This window comes from Phascolarctos cinereus, unplaced genomic scaffold, assembly GCF_003287225.1.
Source record: "Phascolarctos cinereus isolate Bilbo 61053 unplaced genomic scaffold, phaCin_HiC Scaffold_5;HRSCAF=322, whole genome shotgun sequence".
NCBI classification, from domain to species: Eukaryota; Metazoa; Chordata; class Mammalia; order Diprotodontia; family Phascolarctidae; genus Phascolarctos; species Phascolarctos cinereus.
This window is the reverse complement of record NW_027555958.1, coordinates 476794818-476811235: the sequence shown is the minus strand read 5'-3', so window position 1 is coordinate 476811235 and position 16418 is coordinate 476794818. Positions and strand designations below refer to the sequence as shown.

At 51.8% G+C, this 16418-nt stretch overlaps 1 protein-coding gene across 4 annotated transcripts; it reads right to left on the bottom strand.

The window, feature by feature from the left end:
• Window positions 1–3398: 3398 nt before the first annotated feature.
• On the bottom strand, window positions 3399–16363 carry TYW3 (tRNA-yW synthesizing protein 3 homolog). Of its 4 annotated transcripts, none has more exons than XM_020968550.2 (6): window positions 16027–16356; window positions 13581–13661; window positions 12315–12413; window positions 10967–11038; window positions 8299–8432; window positions 3399–4123 (listed from the first exon to the last, which is right to left on the bottom strand). In XM_020968550.2, the coding sequence occupies exons 1-6, from the start codon at window positions 16198–16200 to the stop codon at window positions 3907–3909; spliced, it is 777 nt and encodes a 258-aa protein (XP_020824209.1). In that variant the 5' UTR covers window positions 16201–16356; the 3' UTR covers window positions 3399–3906. The 4 variants fall into 4 exon arrangements, with proteins under 4 accessions (XP_020824209.1, XP_020824211.2, XP_020824210.1 ...); XM_020968552.2 differs by lacking the exon at window positions 16027–16356 and adding an exon at window positions 15740–15802; XM_020968551.2 differs by lacking the exon at window positions 10967–11038 and having other exon boundaries at window positions 16027–16359.
• Between the last annotated feature and the right edge of the window lie 55 nt (window positions 16364–16418).

The following is a 16418-nucleotide window of genomic DNA, read 5'->3' as shown; positions in this document are numbered from 1 at the left end:
TTCTTTCATGATCTTCTCCATCCCTTGTTGGCCCTTTTCCCCTAACCATACATCTGAAAGGCAATTTTTCCCCTGCTCCTCCAATTTATGTCATTCGGGGTTCATCTTGATACATGGTATGAAGTGCTGGTCTATACCCAGTTCTTGTCAGACTGTTTTCCAGTTTCCCCAGTGGTTTTTGTCAAATAGTGAGTTCCTATCCCAGTCACTTCAATCTTTGTGTTTATCGAACCCTAGGCTACATCAGCCTGTCCACTTTTTAGGCAGTACCACATGTTTTGGCAACAACTGCTTTTTGCAATCTGAGGCCTGGTACTGTGTTAACTGTCTTTACTATGTAGCGCTACATGTCATTTAGGCATTTGGAAGCACAGTCCTCAGAAAGGTCCACAGAATTCATCAGACTGTCAAAGGGGCCCAAGACCTCCGGCACTGGCCCACACCCTATGTAAGGATGGGACATGTTATACTTTTGTCTTCGAACCCCTAGGGCCTGTTTGTTATTGAGCTGTCTTTGTTCATGTCGCTAAGAAAGCCGTTCATCTGCATAGATTTTGAGTCCTTCAAGGGCAGGGCCTGTCTTTTGCCTTTCTTAGCATCCCCAGCATTTAGCTCAGTGCCTGGCACACTGTAGGTGACTAATAAATCCTTGTTGACTGAATGAGTAAAGTGAAGAAAGGCAGTGAAGTATCACACAGCAAACCAATGTTGGTGAAGTATTAGTTCATCTGTTGGGAAATGGGAAAAACCACCATAAAAGCTACCACTGGTTCTATCCTTTTTCAATCAAGATCATCTCAGAAAACGAAGAGATTTCTCTTATTAACCTCCAAATTAGAACAGACGTGAATTTTAACTTCTCAAGCACTGAACAGCTGTGCTCAAACCGCCATCTCCCTTGATGTAACTGTGATGCCACAATGAGGCTCCCCCTCCACAAGGGATCCGGGCATCAGTATTCATCTGAGTGACCCGGAAATCATTCAGGTGCTTCCACACACACTGGTTCCACATAATTGGGGATGTTTACAGGATTCACTAATTTCAGATGCCGAACCAAAGATTCTCAGAGTGAGGTTTGGAGACCCTGGAGGGCCCTGAGTCCTTTCCAGGGCAGTCCGAACTATACTGATGATGATATTGAGACACTGTAATTTCTGATTCAATAAATGTCGATGCTTAGGATCCAAATAAACAAAAGGAAGGGGGCTCCTCAACATCAGAACACGGAGGAGCCCCAGGACCAAAGCTGGAGAACCTTGGGCCTGGACAACAGGGCATGGGCCCTGCCAGCCCAGCCCTGATCTCCTAAGGTGCTGCCCGGACTTGTGAGACACTGGCAGAGAGAACGTGAGCTTTGGATGTGCAGAACAAGCGCGCAGGGATGTGAGCAGGACGAAGAAATGATCTGTGAGGGAGGAACGATGGAAATGAAACCAGAGAAAGAGCCACAAAGCCAAAACCCGGGTCTTCGTTTCTTGGAGAGGCGGTAGCCTATGGGTTTGGGATGCTCTATACACTGCCAGATGCAGTTGGTTTTGCTTAACTGTTCTTTCTCTGTAAGAGGAAATGCCAGGGGGTGCCATAGTACTCAGATCCCTAGGCCCAGAGTCAAGAAGACTCAAGTTCAAATCTGACCTCGTGACCCTGGGCAAGTCACTCCACCTCTGGTTGCCTCAGTTGCCTCATTTGTAAAATGGAGACAATAACAGCACTCACCTCCCAGGGCTGTTATGAGCATCCAATGAGACAATAATTGTAAAGCACTAACTGCTTTATAATGCATGACATATAGCAGGTACATAATAAACGCTTATTCCTTTCCCTACCTCCTGGTACAAGGGAGGACTCACTTGGGAGAGTGTTATATCAGGAAATGGCTGATGTCAGAAAGAAAAGGTATGAATAGTTGCTTTTGTCTTATTTTTCCAAAGTGAGAAATGAACTTTCTTATGGTTTCAGAAATAAGGAGCCCGCGTGCAGAATTCAGCTTTAAAGACTTTTTAGTTGGCGCGGCTGTTGAGGACAAAGGGCAAAGCCGGCGGCCTCAGGGGGACACAGACATGCCCCTGAGCTCACCAAGGACAGGACAGTAGAGCCCAGGCCAGCCCAGGAAGACTCAGAGCCGAGGCCGATGATGACGGGCAATGTGTGGTCACCCAGGAACACACCGGGCCACAGGCGTACGAATTGTTTGGTGACACAGCGGCTCATCAGGGCACAGGAGTCCAGGCTTTGCTGCTGAAATCTGGGGTCTCTGAAGAAGCAAAAAACAAATCTCAAGTTTCGAAGTCCATTTCTCACAGTATGATGTTCGGTTTGCTGGCATGAAAAGCAAGTATTCCATTAATGTTTTTGTTTCTGGTCCAGACCCACGACTTTATTGGCATGAGGGATCTTCCAGTGTGGAAACTCCCTGCACCGATGGAGGTCAGTGCCCAGGGTCCCCAAGGCAGGGCTTGAACTGAGCCCTAGCTGGCGCCAGGGTCGGTCCACTCCGTTCTGTGCCAGTGTCTCTCTGGCATTGAAGGAGGCCAGCACATGCACACGCAGTCACTCCACGCAGTGGGGCTAAATTCTCACACATGTGGGTACCGAGGCACACCGGGCAGACTCTGAAGTGGATCCTGAACCTGGTTCTTGGCTGACGTTCCCTAGGAAACACCCTCTACTCATTCTTCTGGTTCCTGGAGCTCTACCTTGTGGAGGGCTCTGGCAGAGCCCAGCCCCTCGCGGTCAGGTGGGGGAGGGTAATCTCCATCTTTCATTTGCAGTTTTTGTCTCTTGGGATATCCCAGAGGTCTGTCTGTCCACCTGTTTCTCCTTCCCTCTCTTCCTGTCTTCTCACATGCCAAGGGATTAGAGAAGGGAAAATGTCTTTATATTTTTTTAAAAAAAGAAGTGATGAGTAAAGATTATAGTCTATTGGGCTTGACTGGACTCCTAGCAGAACTACCTAATGCGTTATTAAGAGGGTAGTTTGTAAGCAAATGGCAAAGGAAGGTGGAAAACACAGAGAATGTTAGCATGCCGGGTTCTGGGCATCTCACTTCCCTTTTGGAAAGACTTCCAGGCAATGCTGGGGATGCAGTTCACGTGGCTCACATGAAGCCTTTGGCTACATCCCTCTCTCTTCCACTGGCTTGTGGACAAAATGGAGAGATGTGAAAGGTGGCAATGGTGTGGGCAGGATCCGGAGAGCTGGTCCAGGGGCCGGCCCGACAAGTGGCTCGAGGCCCACATGGAAGGACCAGGTGCTTCTTGGTGCACTCCTAAAAGAGGAAGAGTCTAGAAAGACACGAGTTAAGTAAAGGGGGTCAATGTAAACTCTTGCACCGAGGTTAACAAAACTGATTTCACAACTACAAGATGGGGAAAGGATGCCTCACAACAGTGAATCTGAAAAAGATCTGGGTGTTTTAATAGCAACAAGTTTGCCAGGAGTCTGTAGAACAAGGTGGCAGCAGATAAGCTTGTGCCATCAGAAGCTGCCTTAAAGACTCATCATGTCTAAAGCAAGGATGGGGACCACCCTCTTGTCCTCTCCTGGGCCTGGGCAGGCTGCCTCTGGAGTTCTATGTTCGGTCTGGGATGACAGAGATAAGCTCAGGCTATTGGGATGGGGCGGGGGGTAGGGGAGGAGGGCTTTCACACCACGGTGTACCAAGACTGGCCAAAGGCTCTAGAGAGGCTTTGCCTAGAGCTGCTTCACACTGACATCGTACAATGCTGCTTACAAAATGCCCATTTTTACAGAGTAGATTTCATTCAAAATCTGAAGTGTAACTGGTAAATGTTGCTTTTATGAATTGGTTTCAGAACTTAGCAAAAGAAATGACTCTTATAAAGAGCAATAATTTAAAGGGCCACAAACATCTTCCTGCAAAGGCATTTTAAAGTCCAATGTTAATAATTTTCAGGGAAAAAACTGAGACTGATTTCTGCATTATCCTCCTCACTTTCTAAGTCTTTCTGTTTCTCTGGAGAGTTACACTGGCCATGCATTTTTTCTGTTTTCCTCTTTCTCCTGTGAGTGTACACGGGATGAGTCATCTTGTTCGTCTCAGGTCGCAGACCACTGGTCTCTTGTCTCTCCAAGGCCAGCTGGAGGCAGCTGTAAAACCTGTAAAGAAATAAGCATCAGCCTTGTATGTTGGGATGGTCAGGAAAAGAGTGACAACTAAAAGATATGCCAGCAGCTAACAAAAACTGGGGGGTGTTGCTAGGACCAGACAAACATAAATGCTGAGCACTTGACATTTGTCAGGTATGCACTTAGAAGCCAAACACAAAAATGCCCGTTTCACATTATTTACATCTAGAAAACAGGATATAAAGAAACACACCGCTCCCCCACCCCTGCCGAGGTTTTGACTCTAAAATCAATTGAAAATTCCTTGACTTTGGCCAAGAAACGGTCTTGGGAGTTGGGCTGGGAGTCTGCCATCCCCAGGGAACCTTCCATTTGGCCAGAGAGAAGACAAGCTTCCTGAGGGCGCCCTTCACTCTTCTCTTTCTTTCTAGCAAACGCACGTCAGTAGGACATAGGTACCATGTTGTCTTGAGGCAGCTGTCTCTTCTGTTCATCTCACACCACAAAATCACCACAGAGGCCACCTGCCCAATGTCAGGGCCTGCTACTCAGAGATCTCCTTTGGGCATGAGCTGCCCATCATTTCCAGGTGGTTGGCCATAGCCTCTGCACTTTGAAAGTGGCTCAGGAGAAATCAAACAGAAAGCAAGCCTAGAATCACAACTTGAAAGGCAGTCCTGAAGAGGGCGCCATGTTTTTGGATTATCTCTATTAAATATTATTGCCCATTCCTGGATAATGAAAGATGTATGAGATGGTTACAAATGCTTTATATCAAGACCCACACAAAGAGGATGAACGCTCTCTGAAAAGCTGTCTTGTCAATCACATGGGATAAAAGCAACTCAATGCTGACATGTAATTTACATCAATCTTCTTCTTAAAGGGCTTGAAGATTCACTCCGTGGGTGTGTGTGCACTTGGAGGCAGACCTGGAATCAACAGGAAAGTGCAGCAGAAAAGCTCCCCAGCTGGAAGGCAAAGACAGAAGTTGTTCACGCTAGCTGTCCTCAAGGAGGAAGGATGCTCGGCTCTCAGAGAGCTGTCTCTCCTGACTTTTGGTCTTCCTTGACGTCCTCCTGGGGCAAACCGCTAGTGCGACAGAAGTGAAGCACACACATGGGCTGGCGATGATGTTTTCCCACTTTTCCCCCAGAGCCTGCTTCCCCACAAGGGAGCTCGTGGCTGGAATGAAGCCAGTGCCCCCAAGGCTCTCAGGCTGTCCTTGGGCTCAGTCTATGCCAGGGTGGGTGTGATGGCCAGGCTGGCGAAGTGCTCCACTTTGTGAAGGGAAGCCAGCATCCAAGACATAGCAGGACTGCCCTGCAACAGCGTCTTTAGCTTCTGAAATGGGGGCATGAATGAATTTGTGTAAATTGGGGGTTCCATTTTAGACCTGCACTAATAACAGATGGCTGTGCTCACATAGATCTGTGTACTGCATACTTTAGAAGGATGTAGCTGTACCATATTGTATTATGAGAAAAAAATAAAAGGATGAATGACACGACTCCCCCCTTTGTTCTCGTTATGGAGGGAGTATGCAAATTCCTGCAGGCCAAGACAATTTTTTCCACATTACACAAGGATACAAAAAAGTCATCCCTTCCCCACTCTAGAGAATACTGAATTAGTCCTGATGGGAGCATAAGCGCTACTCTCGCATCCCCGCCGGGGCCCTGAGGGCCAGGGATCAAGGACTCTCTTTGACGGGATCCCAGAGGAGATGAGGACGGAAGAGGGGTCCTAGGTCCAAGAAGAATGGGGTGAAAGAGGAAAGATGGTCCATGGGCCTGGAGGCAGCTGGGGGTCAGGGGTTCATCTGCTCCACTAATCATCTTTATGGTGCCCCGGCGGCCCCCTTTAGATCCATGCAGCACTTTTCTTTTTAAAATGAGGTCTAAAAGACCGCAATATGGATTCAGTCTTCATTCCAAGTGGCTGTTTCAATGCCCCATGCATGGCATTCTCGAGAGGTCACAAAAGGAACATTTCCCTTCTCATTTCAGTCACATTTATAAATCCCACCACAAGGCAGCACAGCTTAGTGCAGAGTGCTCCGGATCTGGAGTCAGAGAACCCTGTGGGTTCCAATCCTGGCTGTGCCACTTACGACCTGTGGCATCTTGGACAAGCCCCAGGTCCTTTACCTCTAAAAGGGCACCAGATTGGACCACACGCCAACTTCGGTCCCTTCCACATCCCAGCCTAAGCTCCTACAAGCCTACACTGAGATGAGTCATGAAATCATTTGAGTAATGAACACATTTATGTAGTTTCTTCATTCTCTTACATTGGCACGTCCACAACGAAGTTTCGCCCCCTCCCCACTATTCAAAATCTTGAGCCTTTCTTTTATTCCTCTGAGCCTTCTATTTCTGAGCCTCCAAGAATTTCTTGGTGATTAAATCATATTTTCTTCATTAAGTTTTTGCTTTCATTACTTCAATTTTTTTTTTTTATCATGCACATCTGAATGCTCAACTCTCGGTGCTCCATTTCAGCACTGAATGTCTGATTACAGCCCTCATCAAGTTTTCATTTTTCACTCTCGAAGAGCTATTTTTTCTTTCCATTTGGCAGAATGTATAGCGGATCCTAAGAGAGCTCTACTAATTTGTTCACACTTTCAAAATTCATATGTAATCTTCTAATCAGTACCTTAAAGCGGTCTTTACATTTCTCTAATTTTTTCTACTGGTGTCGTATGATGAGCAAAGCTCTCAATAGCATTTATAATTTTAAACTTTTTAAATTATTTCTAGCACATGGTCCAAAGTAGAGTTTGATTTTATAATTGGTGAATAGGGCTCAATTACCTTCCTCAGCACGTAGCCAACCTAGATTGGCCAACGGAGAGGAAGTCTGCATTAGGCCAAGGCCACAAAGCCGTCTGTTACCTGGCCACTAGGGAAGTGAAAGCGGTTACCAGCAGTAGGACCTACACAAAGCTCACAGGCAGATACCGGCAAGAGCAGAGCATCTTTCCCCACTGTGGGCTCTTGTGTTAAACCACGTGTGGTGACAGTGAGCCCAGCTGACTCTAGAATGCATTGGTGCTCAGCTGGGTCACTCAGTTTCATCCTGTCTCAAGCCCAAAGCCTTCCTCCCTAGGCCCAGTCAGCTTCCTCTCTGCTGAAGGGCTGAATCATCCCACTGCCTGCCCATTGCTACCAAAGACTGAAATTAAAATGGAGTGTCCAATGGAGACAGTTCAGCAGTATAGTCTTCTTCTATAAAAGACAAAGTGTTATCATTCTGAAACAATCAGTCATAACACAACTAAGGAGAAATCAAAAACATAAAGTGCCTGACAGTTCTGTAGGCCAGAAGGAGTGATCTGGGTGAAGTAGAAAGGAGCTGGAAACCCTCTCGGTGAAGACCTTGGTTGTTCTCTTTTCTCTCAGAGAAGGTGGGCAGATTACCGTCAGGGCCACACCCAGGCCCTGGCCTCAGGGGCAGGTAGCTCAGGACAGTCACATCCGGGCCCTCCGGTGACCTGGGCTTCAGCGACTGCATCACATTTTTAAAATGGCGCACACCTCTGGGTTGACGTGCAGTTGCACACACAGATGAGGGTTTTTTGCTGGTGTACCGGACACAGACCTGGGCTGAGAGCGAGGATGCCGCTAGGTATGATACTCCATTTATGTCCTCCCTATGGGGTGAAGGGCTGGCCTCCGTCTTGAAGCTCCTCCCCTCATGCAGGTCCAGTCCCAGCCTTCTAACATAAATGGCAGCCGCGTGATCACTGAATGGGCGCCCACGTCAAACCTTGGCCCTGCACAAACTCTGTCCCTGCCGCCACTCCCCCGAAGTGCTCTTTGTCTGTCTGTCATTGGTTTAGGGAACTTAAGGGAGGAAACGAGGGACAAACATCCAAAATTCATAATCTGCATCAGAGGCAGACCTTGAACTCCGACCTTGCTCCCACCAAGGCGGGCTCGCTATCCATCAGGCCACACCACCTTCCAGTCTTCAAAAAGGAAGTGGGGTGGGTCGGATTAGGTGTTGGTGACACCAAAAAGGCCGTGGGAGGAGGAACATGGGGGAGTTCACTCGGCCCCCTCTCTGGCTCTGTTTCCTTACCTGGGCCAATGGGGAAGTCGATCTGCAATCCTCCTTAAGGGCAAAATGGACTGATTCTCACTTTCAAATCTGGCCTAGAAGGTTTAGGATAGGGTAGAAGGGGCCGATGAAAATACCTGTCGATCCTTTTCTTGTTTTCTTCCATTTTTTGATTGGCTATTTTCAACAAGAACTCGATATATTCCTCAGTCACCATCAGTCTTCCCTTGTTGCTCAATGGAACTTCCAGGCCGTGAGTACTGCGGACAGCCTGGGAACAAGAAGTGATGTGGAGGCGGTCAGGATAAATGCATTGAGAAGAACCCGCCCCCCGGGCCAGCAACACCAGCCTAGACCTGGCCTGACCAAGTTGAGGACAGGACACAGGACGGTTTCTCCCCACTCTGGCCATTTCCAAAGGCTCGCTGTGCCCGGGCAGCTGGACCTGGGAGACGGAGGAATGGGGCTGTCCAGTAACATATGAGGGGCAGTGGTGGGAAGAGCCGGGACCCTGAGGGCACAGGGAATCTCTGGATTCCTGCGGAGGGCCCAATCCAGGCAGAGCCAGCAGCTCAGTGGAGAACAGAATGGTGGTGAGGCCTGAGGCAGGGAGTCCACTGAGGAGCCTGCAGGCAGACTGCAGGGGAGAGGATGTGGGGGCCTGGAGGGGCAGAGGAGAGGGGACAAAGGCATCGGGCCTCGTGGAGAGAGAACGACATGGGATCTTTCAGACAACCCAAAACAGCAGGCCCCCAAAGCAGACACCGCCTGAGTGCATGAGTACCAATTATTACTGAACACACTGATCTGGCTTTTTAATTCGCTCAGAAGTCTTACGTTTTTGGAGCACCGTAATCTGAAACAACATAAGGAAATGGCCCTTGGGCCCACCGATGGTCCCCTTTACAGCAGAATAGCTGAATAACGGGATCAGGCAGCACGGAATCCTGGGCCAGAAGAGCGCCGCAGTCACAGCCCTCGGTGCTCCGAGGGGCCGATGTCACTGGGGGATGGCCTCTGGAGCTGAGCCCAGAAAATGGAGGGCCAAGGGGGCTCAAGGGCTTGTGGGGACACCCCTGCCTGGAAAACTCAGCTGGGACCAAGGACAGCGGAGCCTGTGATGAAAGGCTAAGAGCAGCAAGGAGGACCCGAGAGCGGGTGCCACGAGGAAACCTCCTTTCCCCTTCTGCTCCTCTGTCGAACCCACTGCAAGGCCCGGCTTGACGCCGTCATCGGGCACCGTGGGCGTTCCCTCAGCGGTCCGGCCCGCAGTGGCCCACCCTCCGCAGGGCACGTGCACTCCTGACATGAACCATGGCCTCGTGTCTCAGCAGTGCTTCAGCAAAGCTGCCATTTCCACAGTGCCCGGAGGCCTGCAGAATGCTCCTACCAGAGCCCTGGGAGAAAAGCCCCATCAGTCAAGGATTACTAAGAAAGAGCTGAGTAATAACGACGAGGATGACAGCGGGTCTGTATACAGTGCCCGCCACATGCCAGGCATGGGGCTGAGCGTGCTTCCTGTGTCCTCTCACTGCATCTTCACAACCACCAGTCATCATCCCCATTTTACAGATGAGGACGGTGAGGCCCCGGGTCACCCAGCAAGTCAGCGTCGGAGGCTGGGAATGAACTCAAACTCAGTCTGGGTGTGGCAGTGCCCCCCGCGATCTTCACGTGGCACATGGCATGGGCGGGGAGGGCGAAGGTGAGGCAGCCCTGGCCTCGGGCTCGGAGCTCCCACGCCCTCGCCTTCGCGGGTGGCTTCTGTGGGCACCCAGTGGGTCCTGGGCCGCACGACGGCGGCAGGGTCCAAGAGAACCCAGAGGCCAGAAGGCAAGACGAGGTGGACGGGGAGAGACGCCTGGCCTGTGCCTTCAAAAATCACCCTGACGCACCCCCGAATGGGAAAGTGCGGCCAGCTGGGCACGCAAAGAACAGCTGAGGGTCTCAGTGGGCGGTGAAAATGAGCCTCGGTGGGCTAGAGCGCTCCCCCTCGTGCTGGGCCCATCTCCCCCTCCTCCAGACGGACACAGCTCAAGCGGGGCTCAGCTTCCCAGCAGGCAAAGGCAGACATCAAGCAGAGAAGGGCCTGTGGCCAAGGGAGGGCTCGGGGGAGAGTGAGCCATCGCACTGGGGGTGACCAAAGATGCTGGGGAGTCAACCTTGGTGTGACCTCAGGAGCAGCCAGGGGGTGACACAGTGAACAGGGCCTGACGGGGCGGCCGGGGGCGCCACAGAGCGCAGGGCCTGAGGGGGCAGCCAGGGGGTGCCACAGAGCGCAGGGCCTGAGGGGGCAGCCAGGGGGTGCCACAGAGCGCAGGGCCTGATGGGGCGGCCATGGGGCGCCACAGAGCGCAGGGCCTGAGGGGGCAGCCAGGGGGTGACACAGAGCGCAGGGCCTGATGGGGCGGCCAGGGGGCGCCATAGTGCACAGAGTGCCAGGAGCCTGGAATCAGGAAGACTCATCTTCCTGGGTTCAAATCCAGTCTCAGACATTTATTAGCTGTGTGACCCTGGGCAAGTCACTTCACCTTTGCCTCAGTTTCCTCACCTGTAAAACGAGCTGGAGAAGGAAATGGCCAACCCCTCCAGCATCTCTGCCAAGACAACCCCCAATGGGGCCAGGAAGAGTCGGACATGACTATAAATGACCAAACCACCCCCAATCAGTAAAGACTTCCAAATGATGAACGTGCCCCGGGGTGGCTGGATGGCCCGTGAGGTCCCTGCCACCTTCTGACGGCCCTCAGAGATTATCTGCTGAAACGTCGCCCACGGGTTCAACAACATAGGAATTCTCCGTACCAGCATAGTCTTCCCTCTTTTTCCAACTGTGATGCCGGAGTTCCTGAAGCCAGAGTCTACAGCCACGGAATGCTGTGGGAAAAGGACAAGAAGGACTACGCTCTCCTCATCTGCCTCCACTTAGCTCCGCTAAACGGCCGACGGTCAGACGCCGCCAGCGGTCACCCACGGACAAGTCACCCACCTCGGCTTCGTTGAAAAGAAGCTTTCATAGTGCTTGTACGGGAAACAGTAAAACAACAGACTGGGAAATGTCTAGATGCAGACTTCAACCGAATTGTTCCCTAAAAGATCTAACTTGGCCAATAACCATTTCTAACCTAGGGAAAACCAAACCAAACCTTTTCTTAAAACAGTGGTACAACATATCAGGTGGGCATCTTGCCCAGCCGTGTCCTCCCCGCTGACCCCTGCGTGGGGCTTTCTTAGCAAATTCAAGCCCTTCTCCACGTGTACCCACATGGAGGAAACCAAAGCAAACAAGGTTGAGTGACTCATCCAGGGTCACTCAGCTAGTAAATGTCTGAGGCTATATTTGAACTCAGATCTTACTAACTTCAGGCCCAGCACTCTATCCATGTTGCCTACAAAATGATGCTAACTGCAGGCAGAGACATAAACTTGAGGCTACTTTAATTGAGTTCTCTTTCTTTCCTCCCTCTCTCTGGAGCTGCTTCTTAATGAACACAGCTGGATTTTCCCTAATTATTATCATTTTAGCCCTTAAGGATCACCCCCAGCAAGAGTTTTCTCACCCACAGAATGAAGGGCTCTCCGTCTGCCTCCCAGCTCTAGAATTCTGACTCTAAGCTAACTTAGCGAGAGAGGCTCTGGACTATCCCAGGCTATCGTTAAAGGGGGCCAAACTGAGGACTCAGGAAAGGAGGAAGTGGGCAACCCCACAGGCCTGACCTCTACAAGGCCTCCTCTCAGGAGTCCTCCATGTTGGCTGTAGTTAGAGAAAGTGGGGACAGACAGGGAGGCCAGCCGAGGGTAGGGGTGGAGGTGCAGGGCTGAGCCACCTGGCTCCTGGCATCTACAATGCCACCAGCCAGTTCAGACTCAGTCCACAAGCATTTAGGGTTAGGCTTAGGGTGGCGCCTCACTAGGTGTGGACAGAACATATTAAAAAAATGACCAATCAGATAAACACAGGAGCTTAAAACTGTAAGGATGTTTCCCTTGTGATTGTTCAAATAACAGAAACAAAAACCCTTGCAAACATCCCAGAAAACCCCTCACTTCATGAGCCATTTTCATAGTGTTTCCCAGGCACAGAAAGCCACGTTGGGCCAAACCCACCCACACCTGCACCGCAGCCCACTGAAGGGCTGAGGTGCTGCTTTACCAGGATTTGGGCATCCTGCAGCTGCCGGCACTGGACATGAAGGACAAAGGGCTCGAATTTCAGCACGGCGTCCCCTCGGGCTTTCTTCAGAGCTGAGAGCTAGACAGCAGCACCAGAGAGGGGGAAGGAGGTCAGGCAGGGCCTGTGCCCACCTTGTCTTTCTAGACCAGCAATGCCCTTTCCCCCAAATCGCCACTTCCTTCCCTCAGACACCCTTCTCTGTCACCCTCTGCAAACCCTGAGCATCCCCCAGAGCCTACTGGGGCAGTGGCTGCAGAGCAGCATCCCCCAGGCGGCAAAGGCAGCTGGACAGCAGGGTGGCCTCCCCTGACGCCCTTCGGGGGATGACAATCTCAGAACTAGGCCCACTGGCAGAATGGAATTCATCAAGAAAAGCAGAGGGTGACTGGCTTCCTCTAGAGCACAGTGATCTAAGCCTTGGGTTACCTATGAAGTGGATTTTTTAAAAACTCATATTTCATGTATTACTATATAAGACATAAAATAATTTTTTAAAATGTTGAGAGTTATACATGATTCTGATGAGACTGAGGCCAGACCTGTGATTTCTTTGATTTTAGGGAAGGCCTAGGTGAGGAAATTCTGTCTACCAATCCAGGCCGGCACCCTCTCTGCAGCCTGTCACCTCAGAGAGCCGCCCCTGAGCTGCAAGGACAGCCTTCTGCCCTAACTGCACACTCCCCCTCTAGATCCTAATGAAATGGTCCATTTTAAGTAGGCCAAAGTCACCCTCGTATCTTCTTTATGAAAACAAAAACTAAAATTCCAGTCACTTGATGTCAAGATCATTCATCTGCAAACTCCATTCTCTTTTCTTTCTGGAAAATGATGGAAACATTTTCCCTCTAATCTTGTGCCCTTTCATGCTCTCTCTCCGTTCCTCCTCCTCTCCTTCCTCTCCCTCCACTTCCCTCCCCTCTTTCTATCTCTGTCTCTTCCTCCCTCCCCTTCTCTTTCTGTCTCTCCCCCTCCCCTCCAACTTCCGGTCTCTCTCATTTTCAAGGACAGACCACTCCTAGAGGCTCAGCAAGCACCCCTGCTCCTCCTTTCAGTTCCTTGGAGACTAGATCACAGGGGGCCAGTATTTGGGCCCCATCTGCCCCTTCTTACCCCCAGTGCCCTGTGGGCCCTGGCTACTTAAAGCGGACTCCTTGTACTGGGGGTGGCCTGCCTTCACCTGAGGGGCATGGAAGGGGGGGTGAGAGGCTTCCTGCTGCCTCCCTAAACCCTGTCCATGGTCCTTACCACATCATCCTTAGCACAAATTCGGTGGGTCACCAGCAGCCAGGAACAGTTTTGCTTCTGGATTTCACAGCCATTGAGGCCCTATGGGAAGAAGAGACCTCGTTACCTGAAGGCCTGAAGCAAAGCTAAAAGTTTCCCAAAGAAAATATTTGCATCAGTGAGAATTCACCAAGTGTTTGATGATTCTAAGCACTATTCAGTGGGATTCCAACAGCTGGGTGAAGTAAGTCATCCACAAACAGAAGGAACATCTAATGTTCACTGAGATCAAAGGGCATTGCATCCCCTAAGAGGTCAGAGGGCGCTCCAAAGTGCTTCGTCTCACCTGATGGAACAAGGACCCCTGTGATAGAAAGCTTGTCTGTGAGGGTGACCAGTGAGGCAGAGAAGGGAACAGGGTCTGCAGGGATGGGGGAGGGGAGAGTTTGGGACGTGTCCCTGACTCCCTGCTGACCGCTCTGGGTCCTCTGCCCAGACGCTGTTGGGAGGGGAAGGCCCGGACCGCCTCTGTGTAGGATGAAGCATGAAGGATCTTTGGAAGTGACCAAGAGCCTGGGCATGAAGGGCTTGGGATCAGGAGAGGGGCCTCCAGCAGGAGGGGCCAGGAGCCCCTTAAGAGACTTGCAAAATCCAGGGAAAAGGAGACTGGTTCATTTCACGTTTAAAAAACTTACAGAAACTGAAGCCACTGCACAGCGCTCACTTGATAATTATCCAGACTTGCTCCACGTCTGTCTCTCTCCATACACACATCCAACACACAACATACATGCATGCACATACTTACACGTATGCATACCACACACATACATGCGCCTCATACACATACAACACATGTGCACACATACACTCACACACATATGCACACCACACACATGCACGCAATCATACACACATACAACACAACACATACTCACACCACACATGCATGTACATCATGCACACATACATGCAGATCATGCACACATACACACCCCCAAACATACACTCTCATACATACACCCATATGCACACCATCACACATATAACACACATGCACACGCACACACACATACACACACGTGCATACCACACACATACATCGCACACACATATGCACACCACACATATACATGCACACCATACACATACGACACACATGCGCACACATATACCCTCACACACATATGCACACCACACAATACACATACATCATACACACACCCCCACACGTACATCACACACATACAACACACATGCACACATACACTCTCATACACATGCATACCACACACCAAACACATATACGACACACATATACATGTGTGTGATGCACACTCACACATGCACACCACACCACAACACACATACACACACAAAACACATATACATACATCATATACACACATGCATACTCACACATATATGCACACCACATACATACACGTACATCACACACATGCATGCACGCGCATGTACACACTCACACACACACACTGACACACACACACTGATGGCCGCCCGCGGACCCCAGGACCTCCATTCGGAGCTGACACACTCCTTAGATCCCTCCTCCTCTCGCTTGGGGCGCTAGAGGGGAGGGGAAGGCAGTGCCTGCAGACCCCGACGCACACATTCCGCGGGAGGCTCCCGCCCTGGCCCCGCTCCCCAGGTCGCCTCCTTAGACATAGCGTTCGGGCCCTGGCTAGGGGAGGGCCGGGGTCTCCGGGCCCCTCCCTGCACCCAGCCGGGGGGGGGGGAGGGGCCCTCTGGATCACCGGACATCTGCCCACACCTCAGGGGGCAGCTGGGGGCGGGGCTGCCGTGGAATATGAAACCAGCCGGATCAGAGGGTCCAACGAGCCCCGCGGACCCGGGAAAGGGGCTCAGCGGACATCTAGCCCAACCCCCTCATCTGACAGAGGGGGAAACTGAGGCCCCTGTGCTGTGATCAGTCAAAGGCCACGCGGGCAGCACTGGAACTGGCCTTCGCTGCCCTGCCCTCCCGGTCACCCCGGGGCCCGAACAGGACCTTGACCCATGCGCCCCTCCCTCATGAGACTGGGCCTCTCTGCACACAGCAGGAGCTCAATAGCTGCAGGGGGCCCGCCTGATACCCCCTCTTGGGAGCACCTCACTTCCCTGACAGGGCTACACAGACGTGAATTATTTAGTATCACCGGAAGGGGGGCGTCGCTGGGCCAATCAAGGGACATCAAAAGGGGGCAGGGCCTGGGCAAAGCACAGAGAACCACAGTTTCCATGGCAACAACAGCTCAGGGTGAAGAAGAGAACCAGGGCGCATGTGTGCAGGTCCAGCTGTTGTCACGGCAACGCCAGGTCTGCCACGTGGGGGAGAATGTTTCCCTGGTAACGGGGCCGGCTCCCCGCAGGGGGGCGGGGGAAGAGGAGCCTGCCCGGGGCCTGCCGTTTCCATAGCAGCAGAGGGGAGCGCGCGTGCACTCACCCCGTCCAGCAGCAGGATGCGGCCGGAGCAGGAGCTCGTGGTGAAGAACTGCTCCCGGCCGTTCAGGAGCCGCACGAGCTCCACCACGTCCTCGTCCACACTGCCCTTCCGGCTCAGGTCCGCCTTGCTGAGGCTCTGCGCCTTCCACTTCTGGAATTCGCCCGAACGGTCCATGAGGATACGGACCGGGTCGGGGCGTCTGCCCTGCGCTGACGCCTACGCTGACGCGACGCCGACGCCCCGGCGGCCTCTGAGCTGGCCTCATGGGCGCCGCCATGTTGGACGTGACGGCGGCTGCCCTGGGACAAAGGGCCTTTTATGCCTGCGCAGGCCTTTCGCGCAGTGGATTCCGGGCGGGGCCTTAGAGAGTAGGGGGCGGGGTAGGCGGGGCG

Bases quoted from the DNA above. Each gene is read 5' to 3' on its own strand.
- TYW3 (XM_020968550.2), bottom strand. From the start codon at position 16,200: ATGGACCGTTCGGGCGAATTCCAGAAGTGGAAGGCGCAGAGCCTCAGC. The intron at 13,662-16,026 runs GTGAGTGCACGC...TTCTTCCCATAG, and splicing joins GCATCCTGCTGCTGGACGGG to GGCCTCAATGGCTGTGAAAT. The intron at 11,039-12,314 runs GTAAAGCAGCAC...CTTTTCCCACAG, and splicing joins TGCAGGATGCCCAAATCCTG to CATTCCGTGGCTGTAGACTC.